Source organism: Phodopus roborovskii, unplaced genomic scaffold, assembly GCF_943737965.1.
Source record: "Phodopus roborovskii unplaced genomic scaffold, PHOROB, whole genome shotgun sequence".
Taxonomy (NCBI): domain Eukaryota; kingdom Metazoa; phylum Chordata; class Mammalia; order Rodentia; family Cricetidae; genus Phodopus; species Phodopus roborovskii.
The window spans coordinates 1,641,402-1,668,550 of NW_026125665.1; the positions used below are offsets into that span (position 1 = coordinate 1,641,402).

The 27,149-nt window shown below is 48.3% G+C and overlaps 1 protein-coding gene across 9 annotated transcripts in view; it reads right to left on the reverse strand.

Annotated features, from left to right (window-relative positions):
• The window catches only part of Myo9b (myosin IXB), a 71,708-nt gene extending 51,752 nt beyond the window's left edge, over nucleotides 1-19,956 (reverse strand). For 5 of the 9 annotated variants that reach the window (XM_051178174.1, XM_051178171.1, XM_051178168.1 and 2 more), the window contains exon 1: nucleotides 19,068-19,956. In XM_051178174.1, coding sequence (XP_051034131.1) covers nucleotides 19,068-19,907 — 840 coding nt within the window. In that variant the 5' untranslated portion in view covers nucleotides 19,908-19,956. The remainder of the gene's footprint in view (nucleotides 1-19,067) is intronic. The other 4 variants (XM_051178175.1, XM_051178173.1, XM_051178172.1 and 1 more) reach the window with 1 other exon arrangement.
• Between the last annotated feature and the right edge of the window lie 7,193 nt (nucleotides 19,957-27,149).

A 27,149-nucleotide genomic window follows, 5' to 3' on the forward strand; every position in this document is an offset into this window, starting at 1 on the left:
TGCATATACTAAGATGCTACTAACATCAGGACCCAAAATATGCCAGGAGTCATCAAATTGCTTCATTACAGAGTGCAGGCATCCAGACGGTTCTTCGTCCCTGCAGGTCCCACCATCCCTAACAATACAGGGGGAGCTAGCACACAGCACTATTCTGACCTGGAACCTAGGATCTGCAGCCCCCATGCCTGGACAACAGTCTATCCTGGGAGACCACTTAGTATCTATGGAAGAAGGGAGGTTATACCTTCAGAGGAGGCACATGCTGGCATACTGGTTTTATAAGACAAGTTTCTCTGTGTAGTCCCAGCTGTCCTGGAACTCACTGGCCACCACCGCCCAACTTATTTTTTTTCCATTGAGATTACATGGCAACCATTAAATAATTAATTAACTCACTGTGTGCCTGTGTCCTGGAGCCAATTATTCAGAATAAATAAGGTGGAGGGCTGGATAGAGAAAAATTGCTTCAATGGCAGTCCTGGGTCTGCTCTCTATTTTCCCAGAGTTCAGCCTTGAAACTGTGGTTTTCTTCAGTTGAGTCCTAGGGACTCAAGGTGTGGGCATGAGATATATGAGCTTTAGCCTGGGGACTGGGCCTTGCACACAGATGAGGACCAGCCTTTTCCTCCCACTTTGTGATGTCACTCCCAGTCAGCCTCTGCCTCTGAAAACAGATGCAGGAGGATTGCTATGAATTCTAGGCAAACCTGAGGTATAAAGAGATCCTTGTTTTGTTGTTGTTTTTTAAGACATAAGCCCACATGAAAGGGTGCATGGAATGGTTCATCTTGTTTCCTGTGGGGGTGGGGTGACTGCAGTTGGGACAGCCTACTTCTCAGAGAAGTTGCCATGGCACCTCAGCTTACAGATGAGTTCCCAAAATTGCTTCCACCCCCCTAAGAGGCACAGGGCTCACTTTTAAAGCACTACAGACAACTTTCCATGCAGACCTCTAAACATGGCAGTCAGGCCCAGGTCGGGGGACAGCCAGCCAGCAGTGCTACAGGGTGCAGGGGAAGTTGCTTTCTGGTTCTGTGATTACAGATGACCCTGCAGGCCAGGGTTTTGTCTGTGCCTGGTGACCTCACGTGTCTGGTATGTGTCTTAGTACACAGCGACTTTTCAAAGCCTGACTAAAAATATCCAGTCGATGCTATGATACATGGAGAAGAAAACACTAGCTACAAGCATGTTGTGTGGCTCAGAGCACAAGCCTGGCCTAGGGACTGAAGGGGATGGCACTGGGCTATGGATGGCCTGGAGGGAAGAGCCAACCCAGGAGTGGACAAGCCCTGTTAATGCTACTGAACCCAGAGACCCAGGCAAGGTGCCAGGGAAAGAAAGGTCTTAGAAAGAAATGTGGTTTTCCTCCTTTCTAACATAAAGACATGTTGCTAATATTAGACCCTGATTAGATCTACTGATCCCAGTTTGGGCCCAGGTCTAGAGGAAATCACAACAGCCAAGCCACTGCAAGGTCAGGACAGACATGGTGTGAGCATACACAGTGGAGGCTGGGGAAAGTGCTAAAGCAACAGAACCCACCAAGATGGAAGACACAGGACAATCCCCCAGAGCTAGCAGGACCCTGTGGCAAAAAAACAAGAGAGATCTGCCTCAAACACAGTGAAAATTGACTCTCCAAAGTTATCTTCTGACCTTTTTATATATGCTGTAATACACAAGCATGCACACAGACTTTCAACAGTTCCTTCTTTTCACACAGATATATTCAACAGTACCTGCTTTATTAATAGTCAAAGTTTCACAATGTAGCCAAGATTGGCTTGAAATTTGTGATTTGCTGCCTCAGCTGGGATTAAAGTTATGAGCCACCAGTCTTGGATTTAAACAAAAAGATTTAGATTTATGTGTTTGCCTGTTTGCCTGAATGTTTTTCTGTGTACCACATGTGTACCTGGCACCCATGGACGACAAACTGGAGTTATAGTTGTTGTGAGTCACCAAGTGGGCACTGGAAATCAATCTGGATCCTCTCCAAGGGCAGCCAGTACCCTGACTGGCAGCCATCTCTCCAGTTCATCCTTGCCCCCTTACTTTTTGGGTCTCACTCTGTAGTTCAAGCTGGTTGCCTCTGCCTCTCAAATGTTGGGATTAAAAGTGTGTACACCACACACAGTTTTTTGTTTTGTTTTTTCAAGACAGGGTTTTCTCGTGTAGCTTTGGAGCCTGGAGCATGTCCTGGAACTTGTTCTGTAGAACAGGCTGGCCACGGACTCACAGTGATCTACCTGCCTCTCAAGTGCTGGGATTAAAGGAGTGCCCAGCTTCAGACCCAGATTTTTAAAAAGACATTTTCTAGTGAGTTTAAGGCCAGCCTGGGCCACATGAAATCCTGTCTCAAAAAGAAAAATCCAATGCACATATTGTGCACCCTTGCCTACCCCACCCCAATACCCTGTCCATCATGCTGTGTCCCCCAGTCCTTGACACTCTCCAGATCCTCCTCTTAAGTCTTGACTGGTGGCCTGCCCACTAGGTGCACGTGGCAGCTGAGTAGTGCTGAGTAGTGCATTTCCACGGCTTCCACAGCGGGTGGTACTGCCTGTTATCTTTTGGCACTTGGATGGTTGAGGCAGGACAACTGTGAGTTCAGGCTAGCCTGGGCTATGTAACCAAGACCCTGTTTCTCCAACCAAAACTAACAAAAAGGGAACTCAGTTTAGGCTGAAAGCACCTGCAGACAGGATGACCTCCTATTTTGAACTTCAGATCCTTGAAACTCATAAGAGGTGCTCATAGGAGGCCTTCTGTTAGGAAGGTGCAGGTAAGCCCGAGATGGCTTCCTATAAGAAGGGGCCATGCTGAGGGATGGGAGATGCAGTACCACCAGAAAAACCTTGTCCCCTGACTGACTAGCAACTATGTTTTCTGCTTAGAAATTTCTAGTGTCTCCTGAGTAGACATGGATGAACTTGAACCATGAATGCCCCTCCTCAACCTCTTAATTACTAAAATGACAGGTGAGGGCCACCCAGAATTACATGGTGCTGGGGGTGGAACCCAGGACTCCAGCCCATGCAACTGCTCTGCAGCCTGTGCCTCTGCCTCTTTTGGCTTTTTTGGATGGGTCTTTCTATGTAGCCCATCCTGATGCTGAATTCCTGGGCTCAGAAGACACCCATGCCTCAGCCTGAGTGTCAGGGTCATGGGGGAATGCTGTCAGACCTGGCTCTACCTTGCTTTTGACAGCTGCTGTTAAGGGCAGAAGTCGGGTCACTGCAGTCACAGGGAGAACACAGCCATTGAAGGACAGTCAAGGCCAGGGCAAGCTGTAGATGCAGGGACAGGAAGTGGGGCATCACCCCAACCTCTCACTCAGCTCCTTGCTCAGTGAAGGAGGAAGTGGGGGCTCTCCAGGGCCTGCCTCACCCCCACTTCTACTCTGAGGTCCCCTTTCTGGTCTGTTCTGGCCTTGGAGCTCAGTACAGGCTCTGGAAAGCTGCTGGCCCCATGACCACTACAGCCATCAAAGATGTGGTTAGAGTAGGTGATTGTGGGACACAAAGCCCTCCACCCTCGGTGCCCCTGACCTGTTGAGCCACTGAACAAATCCTGAGACTCCATCCGTATCACAAAGGGACATTTAGAGTTCTCCTCAGCCAAGTGGTTCCTGAGATTACAAAGAGGGGGAGCCTGGCTCAGGCTGCACAGGCCTGTATCACATTTCCTGAGGCTGTCTTCCCTGCAGGGGCCACAGCTTCCCTGGCTGTATCTGTCCTTGAAGAAATTAGGATCCTGTCTCAGGTGTTTTCTCTTTAGGGACAGAAACATCACCAGTCCACTGTGACATTTGCTTTTCTTTTTTCAATGACTACACAGACAGAGGTTTGGCTCAGTGGTCATTCCTCAGGTTTGTTTTTTGAGCAGGTTTTCTCTTTGGCCTGGAGCTACCAAGTCACTAGACTGGACAAGAGCCCTAGGGACTGGTCTGTCCCCACCTCCCTGGGCTGGGACCCAGATCCTGATGAGGGTACTGGGGATGGAACCAGGTTTTCACCTCTGCTGCCAGCTACTTTACCAACTGGGCTATGTCCCGTGCCCCATTAATCACAATGTGCTTGCCCACTGTCTCCATGGTGTCCTTACAGCTGGCGCCTCTCCTTTTCCCAACCCACGGCTGTATGATTGGCTCTCCTCTCTGTGACAAAAAGCCCTACAACAACTTTTTATGTGGGTGCTTGAGATGGGAACCCAGGTCTTCAGTCACTTTACCTGCTGAGCCATGTCCTGCCACCACTTGCCATACCAATACTCTAACCACATCAGTGACCTCCTGTTACCTTGGAGAGCCCATGGTCTCTGGCACTGGGCTGTAGGTTGGGGACTCAGGGCTCATCTGACATGTGAAGAAGGCACTGGGTTCTAGTCCACAACCATATAAACCTGCAATGGGACATGCCCATCATCTCAGCACTTGGAAGAGTAGGAAGGATCAGGAGTTCAAGATCATCCTCAGTTACATACTATATATTAGAGTCCAGCCTTGGCCTCACCAGACCATCACTCAAAAGCAAGCAAAATTACAAAGAAAACCTGGAATTTCTAAAAAAAAACCCTACAAGGGTATAGTCATTGATAGTCTAAACACTGTAGACTAGACTTGCCCCCAAACTCCTGGGCTCAAAGGCTCAAATGATCCAACCTCAGCTTCCTCAGGCACTGTGACAACAGATGCAAGCCACTATAAGCAGCTTTGTCTATGAGTTATAGAGGGTTTATTATGCATCACCATATATAGAGTCAATTGTGGTAGCAAAATACGACCCTAGCACTTGGGAGGCTGAGGCAGGGGGATTGTGGATTTACAACTATATTTGTTTAATGTGACACCATTAAAACAGAACAGAACAGAAGCACAGCACTTGTCCTGATGAGCTCCATGTCAATAAGACACAGGCTAGTCGCCTGGGAAGAGGAAACCTGGACTAAGAACATGCCTGCATCAGTATGGCCTATAGGCAAGCCTGTGGGGCGCTGTCTTGACTGATGATTGAAGTGGGAGAGCCCAGATCTCTGTGGGAAGTGCTGGTGGACCTGTGTTCTATAAGCAGGCTGAGGAGCCATGAGGAGCAAGCTAGTAAGCAGCATTCCTCCATGGCCTTTGCATCAGCTGCCACCAGGTTCCTGTCCTGACTTCTTTCGATGATGGACTGTGATGTGAAAGAGGAAGTGAAATAAACCCTTTCCTCCTGAAGTTGCTTTGGTAATGGAGTTTCATCACATCAGCAAAAGCATGAAGACAGCAGTGCACACCTTTAGTCCCAGCACCTGGGAGGCAGAGGCAGGCATATCGAGCCTAAGGCCAGTCTGATCTACAGAGCAAGTTCTAAGTCAACCAGGGCTACATAGTGAGACCCTGTCTCAAAAGCAACAAATATTTTTAAAGTACTTTTTATTTTTCTGCCTTTCAAAAAGTTGTGCTGTTGTGACCCATCTGAGATATAGAGATGTGTGATGGTTATTTAAGTTGTGAATTTCCTATCTAGGGAGGTGACACATTGCATTTACAGGTCAGAGGACAAGTTGCAGGAGTCAGTTCTTTTCTTTCTGTCCTGGAACTCATTCTGTATACCAGGCTGGCTTCAAACTCACAGAGGCCCATCTGTCTCTGTCTCTGCCTCCCAAAAAAGATGAATTTTTTTTTTCTCCCAAGACAGGGTTTCTCTGTGTAGCCTTGGAGTCTGTCCTGGCACTAGTAGACCTTGAACTCACAGAGATCTGCTTGCTTCTGTATCCCAAGTACTGGGATTAAAAGTGTGTGCCACCACCACCCAACTCAGTTCTTTCTTTCCATTATGTGTGTCCCAGAGATTAAATTTAGGTCCTCAAATTTGGTAGCAATCACCTTTACTCATTGAGCCATCTTGCTGGGCCCAAAGTATTTCAAGGTGCTGAGGGTAGAAGCCAGGCCTGAGGGCACCAAGCTCAGGGTTTTTTCATTTATTAAAGCAGGGACAACAGGCATGCATTACCCTCCTGAATGCTATCTGCTATCTCTGGGCACTGCTAATACTGGCGATTTACTGCAGTGCTCCAGTCCTGTCATTGGCAACCCAGGTACTTGCTCCCCTGCTGCAGGAGAAGATCCTTGCTCTCAACTGCTGCTGCACCCCAGAAACAGGGGAAACTGAAGGCAGCAGAGAAAGGCAGTTCAACCAAGTCAACTTCAAGGCATCTGGGTGCAGGATCCCTGGGAACCTGCCTGGGAAGCTCCTGAGGCAATATAATCTGCAAACAGGTATTATCACAAGGGCCAGAACTGGGCAGCTTTTAGAGGCCTCAGGGACAGGTAGCTGAGAGATGGAAGGCAAGGCCAAAAGTCCCTGAACTGAGCACTGCCACCCAAAAAGGGTGGTGGGGAAGGATGCTGTGTATGAGGGCCTTACCCCTGGGGATTCCCTGTGAACATGAGGCATCTGAAAGAAAACATGCTGGTTTCTTTAGACACAGACAGGCTTTCACTACATAGCCTGGAACCTGCTGTATGGATCAGACTAGAGTAGCAGACAGGCTCTCACTATGTAGTGCCACCTGCCTAAAATCTGCTACATGGATCCCCCTGAAAATGCTGAGCAGACAAGCCAAGTGCTTAGCTGTCATCACTATAGTGGCCCCTGGAACTAATGCAGCACCCTATAACTGACATGTGCTGCCTCTGGTCGACAACTTGTTCTCCACCCTCCACTTCACGAGTTTGAATAGCGTATTCTCATTCTCTCTCTCTCTCTCTCTCTCTCTCTCTCTCTCTCTCTCTCTCTCTCTCCACCCCCCCCCCAACTCACACAGATCCACTTGCCTCTGCCTATTGAGTTCTGGGATTAAAGGTGTAATGGGAGATGTCATTCTGTAAATATGTTTTGTTTCTCTTATTGGTTAATGAGTAAAGCACTATTGGCAAATAGGAAGGCAAGATAGGTGGGACTAGGAGACAAGGATGATTCTGGAAGATGTAGCAGAGAGAAGTCAAGATGTAGGACAAGAGAGGAGTCCAGACTCTCCAGTAAGATAAGACTACATGGAAACATGAGTTAATATTTAAGACAGAGCTAGTCAATAGAAGAACCTCTAGCCATTGCCCAATAGCTTTATAGCTAATAGAGTCTCTGTGTGTTACTTTGGGGCTGACATGGCTCTGGGACCAGGCTGGTGGGAAAAGTGCTCTTAACAAAGGTATGCGGCAGGCACCATACCCAGCTTGATTTCTCATGTTTTTAAATGATCTCACAAAGCCTAGGCTGGCCTCAAACCTGGCCATGTAGCTACAGATGACCTTGACCTCATGATCCTCCTGCATCAGCTTCTCAAATAGCTGCTGGTCTGCATATCTGTGTGCTGCACCCTGCTTCTCTTTTCCTGCAGGAGATCTAGGGGCAAGGGGCCAACGCTGGTCTAGCAGCTCCTGAAGTTGATGGGAATTCTGGTTGTGGGGGGAGACCTGTTTGGGGGGAGGGGTCAGTGTAGGTCTTTCTGTGATCTCTCCATACTGTTTGTGTAGCATGTGACTTACACCTCTGGTCTGCATATCCACATGTCACTCACCCCCAGTACAACACACTCTGGTCCCCCACAGACAGGCCCTGAGACACTTGCTACTCTGTTTTGGGGATGGTACCAAACTTGCCTATACTCTCAGGCATTGGGATGACAGGAGTGTCCTACTGTACCCTGCTCAAGGAGACCTTTTTTGGGTGCTTAAACTATACCCCATAATTTTACTCTATTCTTTGATGTGGTGTTCCCAAAAATGTAACTTCCCCCTAGGTCTGACTGCTTTGAAGTGAGCAAAGGCCCTTCCCTCATCAGCTGTGCTGGGGGAAACTGGGAGGTTGCAGGGCACAGGGAAGACCCAGAGTGCACAGCTGTCCCCAGGCAAGGCTAATCATGGCCACCCTGACATTGCCTACAGCTCCCAAGTACCTTTCCAGCACACGTACCTCTTGGCACAGTGTCCTCTCATCCACTCAACACCCTTACCACATGGCCAGCTGCAGATGCACTGGCTCTCATAAGTCCCCACTGTTCTTCAGCTTCCAATGTCCCTGAGATGGGATGGGTAGAGGCAGCTTGCTAGTTTGCACCAGAGCCAGGAGCTCAATGGCCAAGTGACCACCTCCTCCCCAGCTGTGGCCAAGCAGGAGTCACTACCTCATGCTGCTGTCCCTGCTTTACCAGCTGTGACTTACACTTCTCAGAGCTCCCAGGGGCACATCAGATACCATAGATACAGACGATGCCCCAGGTGACCACAGGCTCATGTCACTGTCCCACTCGTGTTAAGGCAGTTCAGGGAGGAAGTACAGAGGTGTAAAGAGAGTGAAAGGGACTCCTGGGTCTTGTTCAGTCTTTGGGTCTGGTGGTCCCCATGTCCTTAGCAGACAAGATGAAGGCAGGAGTGTTTCCAAAAGGCTGATGGAAATCCTATAGAGAGCAGGGAGTGTGGTGACAGTAGATTCTTAAGGAAGTGGGGCTTGGTAGTCAGCCCTACCTGAGCCTAGCATCCAAAACCCACATAAGAAAGGCAGCACTCGGAGCTCAGCTCACTCAAATAAACTAGGACCCAAACCTAAGGGATGCTGCCACCTAGACTGGTGTGTCTTCCTACCTCAATGGCACAGTCGAGACAGATAGTTCCCACCTGATCCAGACAATCCCTCACCAACACCATCTTCACAACTGATTCTAGACTTTGTCAAGTTGATAATTAAAACCAAGCATCCCAGACTCCCAGTGGACACCCACAAGCATGGGTGGTGCCAAACCCAACATTCATCTGAGATCTTCCTGCACATTCACTAAGCCATCAACTGTGAAACCTGAAACTGCTTATTTCTGGATTTTTCCACATATCATTTTCAAACTGCAGTTAGCCATGAAAAATTGAAGCCCAGAAATCAAAACCCTTTAGAAGGGGGATGAATATTCACTGTCTGTAAGAAAATCTGCACCAGGCTATGGATGTGCCAATGTGGCTCAGTTGGTACAGTGCTTGTAGCTTAGTTGGTAGGGTGCTTATAGCTCAGTGGGCACAGTGCTTACATAGCATTTGCACAGCCTTTCATTCCCAAAGTCATATGAACCAGGCCTGTGGCACACACCTGTTATCCTGGCTCTCAGGGGACAGAAGCAGGAGAATCATGAGTATCCTAAACTATACTGCAACTATGAGGCCAGCCTAGGCTACATGAGACCCTATGGAATGACAGTAAAGCAGATGGGAGGGGAGAAGGGAAGGATGCTGACGACAGTCAGGCACAACCCACCTCCTTTTCTGGGGAAATCTTGCTATTGATTTTCAAGCCTTCTGTCCAAGTTGGCCTAGAGACCCAACTCCAAATCCCATGCCAGGCCCCCTCCTCAACAATAGAGACCATTCTAGTGGCAGGTGGATGGTGATAAACCTGCAGGGCTACGTCACCTCCACACATAGGCACAAATATGTGACCTGATAACACCACAAAACACAGCACCCAAAAAGCACTCAGGCTGGACACTCCACAACCCCTACAACCCTGCCAGTAGCTCTAAACCCAATGGCTCCCAGAGGAGCCTAAAAGACATCTGGACACACTGGTAGGCAGGGGCCTGAACCCCAAACATGGCCAAAAGGAAGGAGTCTGGTTTTGAACAGGAGATGTGACCTTTGTGGGGGCTCTCTGCACCATGATATATGTAGGACCTGTTTGTCTGGCTCCCCCTGACACTCTGCAATCCAGGGGTCTCCCAGACTGCTTCTCTCTACATGGTCCACACAGATCCTAGTTCTGCTTTCTGCCCTGGGTCCATATGTATCCATCTGGCTGTCCCTCCATCCATCCCTCAAAGGCCTCAGATCCCAGGGCTTAAGTTACATGGTTCTTTCCTGCCTCTGTGTAAGATACTTCCCTGCCCACCCCCAAACACACAAAGTATGCTCTCCTTCTCTATAGGGTGGTGACCCTGATGCTTACACTGAGACCTGTGGGTGCCCAGACAGGTACAAGGTGGGTTGGCAAGGGACTCCTGAGAAAGCAATCCTACCCCCACAGTGGGTCTGCTGTGACCCTGATGTGCTCAATGATCCTGTCACATTCTGAACAATGTCGCTCCCCTGCTCCCGATAGACATCCCTAGAAACATCCTGGTCCTTCTTCCTCTCAGCTTCCTACAGTTCTTGCAGCCATCCGTGACCTTATCACATTCCACCAAGATCAGTCCCTCCTTAGTCACTGGCTTTGCCTAGCTCTGGGTCATGCCTAGCTCTGATGCCTCTGTTCAGGAAGCCTAAGCCAATGGTTCTGCCTGAGTCTTACCACCCACAGCTCCCCAAGGCAAGTTGCCTTTGACTGCTGGCCTCTGGACAGGCTGTGGACACATGTTCTGAGGTGCATTTGCCCCTCTCCTGCTCCTGTCTCAGGATCGCTGGTCGATTTAGCCCTTAAGTCACCCTCAGCAGGCTGCTAGAAGGGATACTGCTCCATGTGGATAAACAGTGACCACAGCCCTTAATCCTACAACATTGCTCTGAGGGGAACCCAGAAGGGCAGGGAGTCTACTTGTAGCCAACATGCTAAGGAATGAAATGTTGTGGGAGAATTCCCACAACAAAATGTGGACATAGCTAGCAAGCAGAGGAAAAAAGTGGGGTCTGATTACAGTGGAGTATTACTCAGCCACAAAAAAGGAACAAAACTCTCACATATCAACATATACTGTAACACAGATGTATCCTGGAAAGTGACAGAAGCCAAACCTCACCTGATACCTGATGAAACTCACATGAACCAGCCACAGCAGACAAAGATACAAGAGGAGTGAGCAGTGACAACTGACATGGACAGGGTATCTTTTCTTTTTTTGTGGGGGGTGGCATGTTCTGGGACTAGATAGAGATAATGGTTGTACAACACTGTGAATGTATTCTCTTGAAATTCGCAGGCGAGTGGATGGAACATGAAGAAACCATCCTGAATGAGGTAACCCAGTCACAAAAAGAGGAACATGGTATGTACTCAATTCATATATGGATTTTAGACATAGAGCAAAGGATCACCAGCCTATAATTCACACCGCCAGAGAAACTAGGATACAAGGAGGATTCTAAGAGATTCATATAAGGTCCCTCACAGAAGGGGAAAGGGACAAGATCTCCTGAGCGTATGAGTGGGGGGGGGGCAGTAAGTAGAGAGGGAACTAGGAGAAAGAGAAGGGGAGGAGAGGAAAGCACGTGGGACTAGGAAGATTGAGTCAGGGGAGGAATAGACAAGAGGGGGGGAGAGAGAGAGAGAGAGAGAGAACATGAGAGAGAGAGAGAGAGAGAGAGAGAGAGAGAGAGAGAACATAAAAGAGGGAGCCATTATAGGTTTGAAGAGAAAACTGAACCTAGAGAAATGTTCAGAGACCTACAAGACTGACCCCAACTAACAACAGTGGAAAGGCTACCATAAAAGCCCTTCCCTGATAATGAGATCGGCAACTAACTTACCCACCATCATGGAGCCCTCATCTAGTAGCTGATGGAAACAGAAGCAGACACCCACAACTAAACACTGAGTCGAACTAGAATCCAGATACAGAGAGGGAGAACAAGACCAGGCTACAGAAATACATGGACACAGCTGAGGTGAACAAGAGGAGCTAACGGGCCCCCAGACTGATAGCTGGGAATCCAGCATGGGACTGACTCAGACCCCCTGAACATGGGTCTCAGCCAGAAGGACTAAGCAGTCTAAGGTACCTCGGACAGTGGAACCAGGATGTATCCCTGATGCATAAAAGGACTTTGGGAGCACATCCCCCATGGAGGGATACTGCCTTAACCTAGAGACAGGACAGAAGGCCTAGTCCATACTCAAAATGACTTGACAGATTTAGATGACCCCTCCAGGAAGGCATAACCCTACATGTGGAGGGAGGGTGGTCGGGGGGCATGAGAGGGTAGGAGAGGGGAAAGAGGGAGGGAGAGGAAACTGGGGTGGATATGTAAAATAAAAGTAAAAAATAAAAAAGGGGAAAAAAAAGACAGATGATTCTGTCAACACGACACCATGACAACAGGATGAGACTGGGCTATGAACTGTCTGTGGAGCATTTTCTTGACTGCTAATTGATGGAGGAGGCTCAGTCCACTGTGGGTGGTGCATCCCTGAGCAAGTAGTCCTGGGCTGTGGAAGAAAGGCAGCTGAGAGCTGGGTGTGGTGGTACATGCCTAGAATCCCAGCACTCTATAGAGTTCCCGGTCAGTCTGATCTACAGGGCAAGTTTCAGGATAGCCAGGGCTATGTAGAGAAACCCTGTATAGGAAAAGAGAAGAAAGGCAGACAGCAGCCTCGGTAGCCAATGAGCAGCATTCCTCAATAGTTTCTGCTTGGAGTTCCTGCCTTGACTTCCCTTAATGGTGAGCTATAATCTAATATAGAACAAGCTCTTTTCTACTTACATTGCCTGCGGTCATAATGCTCATCACAGCAATAGAGAGCAAGTCAAGACAAGGCCTGTGACAGTTATTGTGTCACTGTGAGGAGGTATCAGAGGCAGCAGGCTCTCTCTGTAAAGTGAGAAAATTAGCTCATGGCTGGAGGCTGAGGCTGCAGGCTCATTGTCTGTCACACTGCATCATGAGCACATATAACAACAAGCAATCACTCTAAGCCTGACCAAAGAAGAGACTAAAGCTCTTAGATTCCTCAATGTACAGCCCAGTGATGTCACCAACTCCAAACAGCTACGAACATGGCTGCCTAGGGACAAATCTCCAAAATAGGATATTTTAGGGGCTTCCCTCAGACCAACAGGTGCTGAGCTGCATTCTTAATTGACTAACAGACACAGGGTCTCATAATGTAGTCCAGGCTGGCCTCAAACTCCTATGCCTCAGCCTCCAAAGCTAGATGACAGGCATGTGCTGCCATACCCAACTGAGCCACACTTTTCATCTATCTGTATCAAGTCTCTTAACCCCACCACAAGCTGAGGTGAGGCACTCCCAATTCCAGAATCTGTGTCAGTCTGGATCAATATCTTACATCATTGGGCAGAGCCAAGCCACCATATTCCAGGAAAGCCATGACCTGCAGGCAAAGGTCCAGTAATCACAGTGCTATGGCTCTAGTGGCCTGCAGGGTAGGGGATGGAGTTTGGTATGCAGTCTCTAAAGACACAAAGCCTGGTCTTGAGCAGGAGGCAGCAGCTTCAGGACCCTTCCCTGTTCTGGAGCGCAGGTGCCTATGAAGGCTACAGCTGTGTTCTGTTTCCCTTCCTCTCCTCTCTGGTACAGTAGGGCCTGCAGCTCAATGAAGTCAGGGACCCTGGGAAAACAGCCCATCATGTGGGTCCATGTTTCATTTCCGCTTTCAGAACCAGAGCCCATGTTGGCTCACACATGCCAGCAGCAGCTGGGAACACACCAGGCCCGGCCAGTCTGTGCTCTACTTCCCTGGAGTGAGCCTGCCCAATCTCATGACGAACATTCTAGGCTACTCCACTGAGACTGACAGTCCACCATGCTCACAAAGCCCCCAGGTAGCCCACAGCCCACATAATCATCTCTTTTCTGAAGGTGGCAATAGGGGAACTGCTTACTGGAGGATGCTCCAGCTCCTGCTGTCCCCACATCCTTTGAAATGGCAACTGTCACAGGGGCATGCAGGGACACTGACTGACGGGCTCCTGCCATCCACAGGAGTCTTCCTGTTTTCAGGCCAGCACTGCACTGTGAGGCTGCACCCAGGCCTTAGGGGGGCAATAGGGCCCAGGGACATTATAACCTCAAAGCAACCCAACTTCTCCTTTCAGGGAGCTGAGAAAAAGTCCCTGACTCTGCAAGCTGCATGGGTCTTTGACCTGTGCAGCCTGGAACCCTCAGAAACAGGAAGGAGTGGGGCTGGAGAGTCACATGAGCTGGGTTGACCTGTGACCCAAGATGTACCAAGGCCTGACCTCTGGCAGCTGTGATCAGGGGACAGGGGCCTCAAAGATCCAGCTAACACAAGGTTCTTTTTTTGTTAGTCAATGCCTTTCATACTGAGGCAGAGCATGGATGAACAAGTGGGGACAAGCTTTGACAACATAGAAAGAAAGGAAGGAAGGGAGGCAGGAAAGGAGTCAGGTGTGGTGTGGTACATGCCTGTTACCCCAGCACTTGGGAGGTGGAGACAGGAGGATGGGGAGTCCATGGTCATCCCTTGGCTACATAGTAAGTTTAAGGCAAGCCTTGGCCTACATGGATGCCCGTCTCAAAATAAACATAATAAAAAGGAAAAACAAAACAAAACCAAAAAAAAAAAACTCTTGCTTACACGTACACACCTCATCCAACACACATAATTTAAAATAAAAGAAATTAATAAAAATTAGGCTGGGGGGGAGAGGACACCTTTAATCCCAGCATATTGAAGATAGAGACAGGTATCTTAACTCTGTGAGTTCAAGACTAGCCTGGTCTACATAGAGATTTCCAGGACAGCCAGGGCCATAATGACACCCTGTCTCAAAGTAATAAGTCAATAAACAAGCTAAATTAATATTAAAAAAGAAAAGAAAACCTTCTGGCCAAATTCTCTGCCTCCTAGGATGACTATAGGCCGTGTTCAGGTGGGAAGGGGACAATGTTCACATAGGGGACACTGACAGGTCTCAGACATTCAGGGGTTATGCCTGCAGGAGTACTCCCGACATGTGGTAGATGGAAACTGCAATACCAGCTGATGTCCCAGCACAGAGTTTGCCATTCTGCAGAGACAGACCTGGCACCAGACATGTGTGATAGCCATGCTGAGGTCAGCTCTGAGCTCTGAGCACGTGAGTCCCAAGCTGATGGGTACCCCAGGAAGCATGCTGACTACCCACCATGGAACTGGCTCTGGCTTGCCTTGAACCCAGCAAGGCCACCACCCTCCCCAGCCTGTGACTGCCCAAGAGAGCTGGCCAGGCTGTCTGTGGCTGAAGCCCCAAGAAGGAAGCCAACAGGACTGGCAGGTGACTCACACCAGTGACTAAGTTCTTGACAGTGACAACAGTCAGTGCCAAGCTAGCATCCATCCCTAAGCAATGGATGAGGAGGCTGGCAGTGGCTTCACCAGAACAAGAGAAATGACAGGTCCTAAGACAACTATGGAACTAGTCATTGGCCCCAGGAACAAGTCATTGAGTATCGACGGGTGATGGCAGTACATGCCTTCCCAGCACTCACTCAGGGAGGCAGAGGCAGGCAGATTTCTGTGAGTTTGAGGCCAACCTGGTCTATAGAGCAAGTCTCAGAAAAAAAACAAAACAAAAAACAAAGTCACTAAGTTTCACCAGTGGTTCGTCTATGGGACTACTGTGGACAAACCTGGAAGTGTGACCTCATTTGGAAACAGTTGCAGGAATCTGTATTCTGTGGCTGGGAACCTCACAAGGATGACTATGTGACTTTTCCCCCCCACCCCTCCACCCCACCCCCCCTATTCTCCTTGAACTTTCACCTTTTCAGTTCGAGGAAGGGCTCTTCAAGTTCGGCTTGAGGTTTCCAAGTGGTCAACAGCATTATGCCTCTGATGCCATCAGCATGGCAAACAAGGACCACCTTAACACACTTGCCATGATATCAGGACCACTTGTGATCAAGGCATCCAGTACCTAACTAGTGCCTATCATGAGGGCAGCACCCACAGCACAGCACCACTGCTCAGGGTTCTTGTCATGGATACTGCAGAATGGCAAGGGCGCTCCTGTGTCACACAGAACAAGATCCACGTAAAACCTACAAATGGCTTCTTTAAGATTTTCTCATTTCTTACTTTCAGATCATGACTGACCACTGGTAACTGAGGCTGAGACTGAGAGAGGCTTCTATTTGTGGAATGGACGGTTGATCTGCAAAGATGGACTGATTCTAATTGGGGAAGCCAGAATCAAAAGGAAGCCTAAATTCTCTTCTCTCTTCAAGACAGAGTCTCATGTAGCCCAGGCTGGCCTCAAACTCTCTAAGCAGCCAAAAATGATCCTAAATTCCTGATCTTCCTGGCTCCACTTTCTGAGTGCTGGGACAAGAGAGGTGTGCCACTGCACTTGGCTTAGAAAACCTATTCTGTCCCTCAGTGTTTTTTTTTTTTTTTTTTTTTTTTTTTTAAATTTATGCAACACTGAATGCTGAACCTTCCTATGGGTTGGGAAGAGAAAGCAGAAACACACCACCCATGCTGGTGCACAGCTAAGCCCTGTGACCTCAACTGATGACCTGCAATCATCTTGGGAGAAAGAGGAACCTAGATGAACAAACACAGCAGGCTAGAAGCAAGTGCAATGAGTCTGCATAGCAAACATCAGTCCTCCGTGCAGGGGATGGGCAAGAGGCCATAGGTCAGTGGAGGCCACCCCCCCACAACTCCCTCCTCCAGGAACTCTTAAGGACAAAGAAGCCTTCCACATTACGGTCATGTTCCATTCTGGTTTAGAACTCAAAGTGGGTTGGGGGTAGATTTAGTTCAAGACACCATAGGCCATACCTGCCTGTAGCCTTTTAGCCACCTCCACATGAGAATTCAGACAGCCCTGCTCCAGGACAATGACAGGGAAATCTGCATGATCAATACAAACCAAAAGTACCCCCACATTTCTGTATTTTTTGTTTTGTTTTTTTTTTTTTAAGATTTCCTATGTATTTTATTTGTTGTGTGTGATTGCTTGCATGAGTTTATATGCACTATGTATAAAGGAGCCCTTGAAGACCAGATCTCCTGGACCTGGAGTTACAGATGGCTATAAGCCACCATGAGGGGTGCTAGGAACTAAACTCAGGTCTCCTGCAAGAGTACTAAATGTCCTTAACTGCAGAGCCATCGCTCCAACCCCATTTGATCTTGTAATGTTTATGCACAGCTTGGGTGTCTGGGTGTCACACCCCTGGAACACCGTTGACCTCCACTGAGACACAGTCTTTTCCTTGCCTGGAGCTAAGCCTGCTGGCCAGCAAGCCCCAACCTCCCATCTCTACCCCTCAGTGCTGGGATTACAACTGTGCACAGCCATGTCCAATATTTCCCAGAGCTCTGGGGGGGGGTCAAACCTAATTCCTTGTGCGAGTGAGAAAAGCAGTCAATTGACAGGCATCCCCAGCCTCACACAGACTGATTTACAGTCAGCTGACTCGAGACAGCCTGCACAGTGGAGGATCAACTGTCAGGGTTGTTACTTAGTGACAACTCCCAAGTCACAAAAGGCAGAAGAACCTCAGGCACAAATGGATTAGCAAGGTCATACTGTAAGTCCAACCCTGTGACCAGCAAGAAAATGAGTCTGTTGGGGATGAGGGTTACCAGATGGGGGGTGTCAGGTGGGAGTGGGGTTAGGAAGAAGAGCAGGTTCCCACAGTGGTAGAACAGTATACCACACTAAGGTGGTAGCCAAGGGTGCCATACTGTGTCTCAGTGCATCAAGACCCATCCCTGAGGTATACTGCAGGCTTAGGTACAAGCAGTATATCAGCACTCACTTCAGTTACAATAACATACCACGATACCCAAGAGCCAAAATGCAGGATGTGAGAGGAGACTCCTGAGAGGTTTGTTACCTGCTCATCATTCCCCGCTGACACCACTTTGAAAAAAAATAGTCAGGTGGTGGCGGCAGCAGCAGTGCACATCTTTAATCCCAGTACTTAGGAGGCAGAAGCAGGAGGATCTGTGAGTTTGAGAACAGCCTGGTCCATACAGGGAGTTCTAGGATAGCCAGGGCTACATAATAAGACCCTGTGTCAAAAAAAAAAAAAAATCACTGGATCACTGGCAGCCAATGAGTGAGGTACTTGATATCAACCTTGATGACCCCAGTTCAATCCCTGGGATTCACATGGAGGGAGAACTAACCCCCAAAGGTTGTCCTTTGACCTCCACATGAAAACTGTGTACTCACACACCCATATACAAAATCAATTGACTTTAAAGTCGATTGAGAAGGAAGGGCAGGAGAGATGGCTCAGAGGTTAAGAGCACTGCTTGCAGAGGCCTCAGATCTGATTCCCAGCACCACATGGCAGCTCACAACTAGCCATACCTCAGTTCCAGGGGATCTGATACCTCTTCTGGTTTCTAAAGGCACACATGGGCACACATGAAAACAACACACACACACATAGAGAGAGAGAGAGAGACACACACACACAGACACACATATAGAAAAAGAAAAATTTCAGCATTAAAAAAGAGAAAAGAAAGAGAAGAGCAGGGCCTGGGACCCCAACTCCAGATGCAGACCCCAAGCTCATGACCTAGCCACATGACTCTACTATGGTCTGAGACATGTAAACATCTCACCCTAAAATGCCCACAATTGGGCTCACTGACTCATCCCCGTTACCCATGCCCAGAAGGCTTGCCCAGAGTGATACATCAATGGCTCCCATGACATTTGGTAAGTGGGGACCCTGGGCAAGCAGTAAGGTGTAGGGTCTGGGGTAGTCTCCCCCAGAGCACACTGTAGCACCATCTCTCTGATGCTCCTGAAGTGCCCTCTGATATTCAATAGGAGCTTAATCTGTTCACTCTGGACCAGGAGGGCAGATGAACACCAACGACATGTGAATCCTGCCATTCTCCTCTCCTGTTTTGGATGCTCTCAAACTTGAGGTTAGCTGAGCCTGGGGACACAGCCCCCCTCAGCAAGTAGATCACTAACAGCTTTCTGTAAGTGCTGCTGGGCAAAATACAGTCCATGGCTCCCCTTACATCCTGAGCCTCTAACCTCACCCCAGCCATGCCAGAGCCTAGAGGGAGCTGACACCCCAGATACACAGAATGATTCCAAGGAGCCAATTCTAGGCCTGCTGCCCTGCCTCACCCAATCCTGACCTCCAAAGCCAGAACATGTGTACAGTTTCTCTGTCTGTGCTGCTGGGTGTAAAAATCTGGGTCCCATGCAAGATCACATCAGTGTACTCTGGGATGGAAACCCAGTCTGACACATGCTTAGTGAGTGTGGGGAAGACCCTGAGCATCATCACACAGAGCAGAGACAGCATGCCAGCACCCCCTATCCTCAGCCCTTCACCTCCAGCCCCCACCCACCCACCCACCCTCTCTGCTCACCTCCAGCACAGGCCCTGCACCCAGGATGGTCCTCTCAACCCCACTGGCATAGCCCTTCTGGCTGAGTGCTGTGAGGCAGTGGATGAGAAAGTTGGTACTCTGCGTCTTGCCAGAGCCACTCTCGCCTGAGATGACGATGCACTGGTTCACACGTTTACGCAGCATGGCGTAGTAGGCCACATCTGCCAATGCAAACACGTGCGGCTCCAGCTTGCCCAGCTGCTGGTTCTCATACATCTTGACATACTTGGGATTGTAGATGGGCAGAAACTTGAAGGGGTTGATAGCCACCAGGATACTGCCTGCATATGTGTAGATCTTGTGCTGCATGAAGCGCAGTTTCAGGTTGTGCAGCAGGTTGGCTTCAGTCAGCTCTGGCAGGTTACACAGGTCATCAAAGTCGGCCTGTGGCCGTGGCAACAGCCCGCGCTCCACCAAGCGTCGAGCGGCCGTGGGCTGTGCTAGCAGCTGCATGTGCAAGTACTGAATGCTGCCATCAGCATTGCGCTCCTGCAGCACAAAGTAGTAGCCATCCTCCTGCGGGTGCTCATCCTGTGCCCGCCGTGGCCACAACAGCACACGGTGCACAGGTGAGTCGCTGGCATCCAGCACCCATTCCTCCCCGCCTGACTCCTTCACCTCCACCAGCACATAGCACTTTGAATCATCCAGGCGCAGGCTGGCTACCACATCTCGGATGACGTCGGTTGTGGTACTGTCCTTGGTGGCAGTCACACGGCATGAGACCTGGCTGCCAGTGGTGGACAGCTGCGGGTAGATATGCAGGTGGTAGGTGGTCTGCTGCCGACGGCCGGAGCTGCCAGCATCCTGAGCACTCATCCTGTCGGTGCTGGCTTGCCAGCCTCAGCATGCCTCACGGGCCAGTGCGCACCCCCTGCAGCTGGAAGGAAGACTGAGATTAGCCTGGTGATCACCTTGGCACAGACAACATCATACCCATAGCAGAACCAAAGCAGCTCAGACCAGAAACAATCAGCTGGTCTTGAGTGAGGACCCAAGTGCCTCCATTTACCTTCTTTTCTTTATTGCAAATATGATGGGACTCAGAGCCTATTGTGGAGCCATGGCCCCAGCCCCTCACTGGAGGATCCTAGGCAGGGGCTCCACCCCTGAACCATGCTACCAACCCCTCACTGGGGAATTATAGGCAGGGGCTCCACCCCTGAACCACACCCCAGCCCCTCACAGAGAGATTCTAAGCAGGGCTCTACCCTTTGAGCCATGCCCTAACTCTGAAAAAATGGTATATTTAATAAAATATATTTACTTCTGAAGGCTGCAAGAACAAGGAATGAATTGATGCTGGTAATAGCCTGTCTGGTATATTGCAGAAAGAGACACAAATGCAGTATGGATTAAGCGCATGAGACCATTGTGCACCAACTGAAGACAAATGAGGCCTTTGTTCAAGGCCAGCAGGAGAAGCTAGTCTCCAACCCCAACAATAAATAAAGCACAGTAGAAATTTCTCTTAGAGAGCTGAGAAATCTTAAAAGGAATGGCAACATGAAAGAGGGGGCTCTGCAGGATGAAGAGGAGTTTGTTCATGAGACTGGCCAGTAGAAGGAGGGTATGGCAGTCTTCACTGTCTGTTTTTATAAATAAAGTTTTATTCTAAGGCAGAAAAACTGTATGTGGCCACTTTTGCTACAATATCAAAAAAAAAAAAAATGGTCACAGAGAGACTAAGAGCTGACAAGGCTGTGATATTTACCTGGCAATCACTTCCAGATATTTGCTGACCTCTGACTTTGCAGAAGTATGACCTGGCACCACAAACCTACAGGGCTTCAACATCCAGTATTTCAAAACAGGAAACAAACACTCAAAACACTCAGCCCCACAAAGACCTGAAGAAAGTGTGTGAATCCCACAAAGACATTTCTTGTCATTACTCCTGAGTCCACACACAATCACAATACTGCCTTTGGTATTTAGGACATTTAGAAATACTGGCTAGCTCAGCAACTAAGAACACTGGCTGCTCTTCCTTCCAGAGGACCTAAGTTCAGTTCCCAGCACTGGCTCACAACCATCTGCAACCCCAGTTCTAGGGGATCCAGCACCCTCTTGTGGCCCAACTGAGCACTAAGCAAGTAGGTGGTACACACAACACATATGCAGGGAAAATATCCATACATATAAAATAAAACAAAAATTTAAAAAGGCATCTAGACCTGGCTTACTGTCTTCAGGACAGACAGCTGATGACTCTGAGGGCAGAGTGCCTGCCAACACCTGACAGAGAGCCGGATGTGTTGGTACACACATGTAGTTCAGAGTCCCACAGTGAGACGGAAATCAATCCAGAAGCTCAAGGGCCAGCTAGCCTCGGGTACATAGTACCAGTGCTGCAGAAATGGGAGGCAGTGCCTCAGAAACAAGGCAGAGGTTAGTTGAGGTGGCACCCACTTATCTCTGTGGCATCTATAAGGCAGAGAGAGAGGCAAGAGGTTCACGAGTTCAAAGCTAGCCCCAGATACATAGCAAGTATCTGGGGTACACATACCAAGCCTGAACTACATGAAAGCCTGTCTCAAGGGAAGAAAAAAAAAAAAAAAAAAGGAGAGAAAACTGACTTCCCAAACGTCCTCTGACCTCTGATTGCGCACCATGGCACACACCCCCTCCCCCGCACGCACACAGAGGCACACCACAGGCTAACTCCAGGGCACACAATTTCATTGTTGCTCTGTTTTTGGCTTGTCTTTTCAGACAGTATCTCACCAAAACCCTGAGTGCTCTAGAATCTGCTATGCAGACCAGGCTGGCTCAATTCACAGACTGCCTCTTCCTCTTGTGTGGTGATATATTATTTATGATTTATTAAAGCTTGCCTGAAAATTCAGAAAGCAAAGCCAGCCTCAAGCTATAGAGATAAGGCAGTGGTGATACACATCATCTTTAATGCCAGGACTCAGGATTGAAGAGGTAGATGGATCTCTGAGTCCAATACCATCTTGGGATATCAGAGAGTAAATCAGAGCTCATGCCTTGAATCCCAGAATTTGAAAGGTATAAAAGATGGAGGTCTCAGTCCGAGAATTAGTCTCTAATCAGGTTGAGGAGAGCATAGCAGTCTAAGTGAATCTGAGGAACAGTGAAGTCAGGAATAGTCTGAGGATCACCCTTTTTGTCTGAGCATAGGTAGAGATAAGAACTAGTGGCTGGCTGCTTTGCTTTTCTGATCATCAGCTTGAAGTTTGAACCTCAATATCAGTCTCTGGATCTTTTATTTATTGTGCTATAGTGAGGCATGTCTGCTCCTGACAGTACCAATTACTTCAAGAAGATGATGGACATTGAAGAAGATCCTTATGGAGCTTGCTTTCAATGTGGCAAGACTAGCCATTTGGGCAAGTCTTGCCTGAACTGCTTAACTGTATGCTGTATAAACTGAATATGCAGGACCCACAGGAAAGTGACTGCTGAACTTGCCAAAACAAGATGGGATGGGCCTTCAAGGTTCCTACTTCATGAAAGAGTCTGCCAGACATTCTGCAGGAAACAGAAAAAAGTGACTGACAAATTTTGCCAAAATAGGTAGGACAGTCCTTCAAAGTTCCTGCTTTACTAAAAAGTCTGCCAGATACTCTAGGCCTATAGGCTGAAGATGGATGCCCCAACATTACAGAAGAACTTTGGGTGGCTGTCCAGGAAGCTAGATGTCTGTTATTTCTTGAATTTTTAAAGTTGCTTACAATGCACTTCCAGTTTACTTAGGTTAAATTATATCCTTCTGGGGTCTTTGATGGAATTGAAGACAGTTACAGTTTTCCTTAGTTATGATAAAAGACAAATTAGATATAAAACTTTAGATTCACAAAGATAGGGTAGATGATAGAGTATTTTCTTTAATTTTGCCAAATATAAATAGAATAAATCTTGTAACTGTAATTCTTGCTTGATAACTGTTTCTTTATATATGACTTTACTATGTTAAAGTTCAAACCTTCCCTTTTAATTAGACAGAGAAGAGGAGATGATGCGGGATATCCTTCTGTATGCTGCAAATATGCATTACTTTTATTGGTTGATAAATAAAGCTATTTTGACCTATGGCAGGGCAAAATATAGCTAGGCAGGAAATCCAAACAGAGATAGAGAAAGAAAAGAGGTAGAGACAGACACCATGTAGCCACAGGGGAAGCAAGATGTGAGGTAACAAGCCACAAGCTTAGTGGTAAAATACTGAATGACAGAAATGGGTTAATTTAAGTGTGAGAGATAGAAATATGCTTGAGCCATTCGCCAAATATAATTAATATTAAGCCTCAAGAGTGTTATTTCATAAGTGGCAGTGAGGATGATGGGTAAGAAAGAAACCAGTCCAGGAGAACTAGACAAGACAAAAGTATCCGACTACACTCCAGTGTACTGGGGTCACAGTGTGTACCTTTTCCTATTGTGTGTGTGCTATGTGCTCATATGGAAGTCAGAGGACCACCTGCAGGAATCAGTTCTTTCCTTCCACCATGTGGGTCCTGGAGATTGAACTCAGTTCATCAGGTTTAGCAGCAAGCACCTTTACCTGCTGAGCCATTTCACTGGCCCCTGGAAGTTTGTTTAAATGTTAACCAGCAGATTCCAGGCATTCCCACCCCCCCATAAATCTCTCTGGAGAAACAAAATGGAGGTGGGTTAATGTCACAGCAGTACATTCCTAAGAGCCCTGAACTAGAGATCACCACAGCCAGGGCAGGAGCAATAGCACAGCCACAAAAAGGAGCCTCTACCACTTACTAAAACAGAACCACTAAGCTATAAAAACACTACCCCAAGAGTACACACAGACCTGGCAATTATGCTCTTGATCTAGACCCAAAAGCACTGAACAAAGAAACTCAAATCCCAGTACAGAAATGCATACAGTATGGCTCACATTACAAAGCAGAAACACACCAAATGCTGACCAATGGATGAAGGATAAGTAAAATGTGGAATACCACTTATCCATGAAAAGGAAGGCTTCACTGGGACAGAACACAATATGGGTGAAGCCAGAAAACATGATGGGGCATTACTCAGTTGGCAGAGCAACAACCTAGCATGTGAAATCCTGGGTTCCGTCCCCTAAAGTGTAACCTGGAGGTGGTTGTACCTGTCATCCCAACACCAGGGCAGTGGAGGTAGGAGGATCAAGGATATCCTTGGTTATATAGGAGTTTGAGGCCAGCCTAGTCGGCATGACAAAAACAAAAAATAAACAACAATACTGAGTGTGTGACCCCACTGACAAGGTATGTCTAGAACAAGCCAATCACAAAGGCAGGAAGCAGAGCACAGGCTGCCAAGGGTCAGAGTCTGGTTTTTCAGGGCAATGGACAGGTTCTAGAATGGAACTGTCCACTCTTAAGTGGTGAATTTTACATGAATTCAATAAAATGAAAGCACTCCGGCCGTACACTTCATATAAAGAACATTCTCTAAAATATAGCTGGTCTGACAAAAAGTTGGCTGCCTCAAGGCACAGTGATAAGGAGGGTCAGGAGACCCCTGTGTCTCTGACCTTGGTCACAACAGCAGGTTCATGCCACAACCATACAAATGCCACACATGGCTTCTTGTTTAGTAACCACACCTTTATAGACTGTTGGAATCTATAGACAGTGAATTTGAGGATGACCTGGGCTTACCACCAAGCCTGACAACCTGAATGAATCCCCAGGACCGACCCCTGGTTGAAGCAGAGAACCTACTTCCAAAGGACTCTACAAGACAACAACATACACAACAAATACAATGAAAAACAAAACAAAAACCCAGAGAAGAATAAAAATCCAGGCTTGCTAAAGTATACCTGTTGCCCCAGCACTTTCAAGGCTGAGACAAGAAGACCCTGAGTTTGAGGCAAGAGGATCCTGAGTTCTAGGCCAGCCTGGGATACAGCTAGAGACCCTGTTTCATTCAACAAGGACAGGGGTGAGAGTCTATGAGTACAGCAGGGGCTCTGGGGTAGGGCCTGCAGCAATGCTCACCTGGCAGTTTAGATACTCTAGGAGACAATCACAGAATGTTCCAGGTGGTGCCACCAGAGGGCAAGAGCAGTCTGTGTGAGGAACACAGGGACTCAAACAGAAATTCTGCACCTTAATCAAGTCACATGCACCCATATGCCAGTAGTCATTCACTGCATATGGACTTTAGTCAAAGGTGGCTTTGGATAAAATAGGTGGTCCTGCACATTACATCACCTGTGTGACATTTGAAAAATGACTAGAAAGGCTAATGATGTGCATTAGGAAAAAAAAAAAAAAAAAAAAAAACTGATGACTCCTGATCACACACTGCTTCTGGCCCCACAAGTACCAGTAAGGGTGTCTGCATGTCCACAAACTTATGTGGGCAAATATGCACAAATACATGCACATGAGTACATGCATGAACACACACGCCCCATGCACCCAAGTCCCTCCACACCTTTGTTTGTACATGTATCCACTCATAGGGCCATGTCCAATACTACAGAAATGTGCCCACAGCCAGGCTCAGAGAGAACCACCCCTCCTAGGGTGTGTGTTCTGGGAGGTGACCAGTACATGCCAATTGTTCCAGGAGCTTTGGACTGTCTGCCACCAGACTGCCTGGGCACAGGTGAACAGAGTGACTACCCAGCCCTGGCCCTTGCTTCAGAAACTGCCCTCTCAGAGGCAAGGATTAGGCTCATTGGGACAGTTAACGGGGCCAGCTCAGCAAACCCCATCCCAAACTGGAAGAAGCTGATAAGGCTTCTTGCCCAAGATGCCTGCTGCCCTGCCAGGCTGTGGGCAGAGGAGACAGAAGCCTGCTAATGTTAGGTAAGGAGACCACTCCTTCGACAGCACCTCTTTCTATGTCGGACTGCCTGCTTCCTGGGAAATCCCTCCTATGGGATCTGCCTAGGGTGCCCCTGGCTACTAGTCACCCTCCCCAAGAGCACCTTGATGCAAGGAAGAGGAAGTCTGCTTGAAGGGGAACACTGCACCCACCGTCAGACCAGAGCCCAGCTGCCCACAGGTGCAAGGAAAGATCAAAACCAGTTAGAGCCTGGCTCAAAAAAATAAACAAATAAAACTTATACACATAAACAGATAGAGACACAAAGACACATTAAGAGATAGATCCAGCCAGGCAGTGGTGGCACACGCCTTTAATCCCCAGCACTCAGGAGGCAAAGGTAGACAGATCTCTATGAGTACCGAGGTCTATAGGGAAAGTTCCACAGCCAGAGAATCTCTGGCAAAACCAAACCAAAAGGAGAGAGGGAGAGGGAGGGAGGGGGAGGAAAAAAAAAGAGGAAGGGAGGGAAAGGGACATCCAGGCCTCCTCTGGGGGATCCTAGGCAGGGGCTCCACCCCTGAGCCACCCCCCCCCAGCCCCTTTGGGGCATTCTAGGCAGGGGCTTTACTGCTGAGTCACAGTTTTGAAAATTATAGCTTCGTGACATCTTTCTCAGGGGGACTTGGGTTTCTGTGATTTCCAGCACACCTTCCCCATGCACTGTTCATAGTCTGTGACCTGGAAGTTCATAAGGCTGTGGTCCAACATCCTGTCTTAAGTGGATGTGAAACCCATACCGAGAATCCCCGGGTGTGTCTGGAAAGGGTGTACATGTGGGACCATGAGCCTGTAGCTATAGACCCTGTGGAAGACAGCTTGGTCACACTGCAGGCTTGGACAGTGTTAGGCACGGGAGTTCCTAAGAAACTATATTCTGTCTCATTTTATTTTTATTTATTTTTAATTTATTTCAAGAGTCATATTCTGTGATGCATGCTGGCCTTGAACTCAAAGGAGATGCTACTGCCTCTGAACTACAAGTGTGAGCACTGTTCCTGGTGCTCTCTTGTTAAGACAGGAGTTTTGCCGTGTAGCCCAGGCTGGCCTGGAATTCCAATGTTAGCCTCAGCCTCTGGAGTGCTAGAATTATAGACAGATGCCATCATGCCAGCTTCTCAGTTCTTAAATACTGAAAAGCTAATGTGCTTGACCTACCTTCTTCAAGTACCAACCACCTCATGCTCAGCCCCCCAACTCACACACACACACACACACACACACCAAGCTGCCAGAAGCAATCCC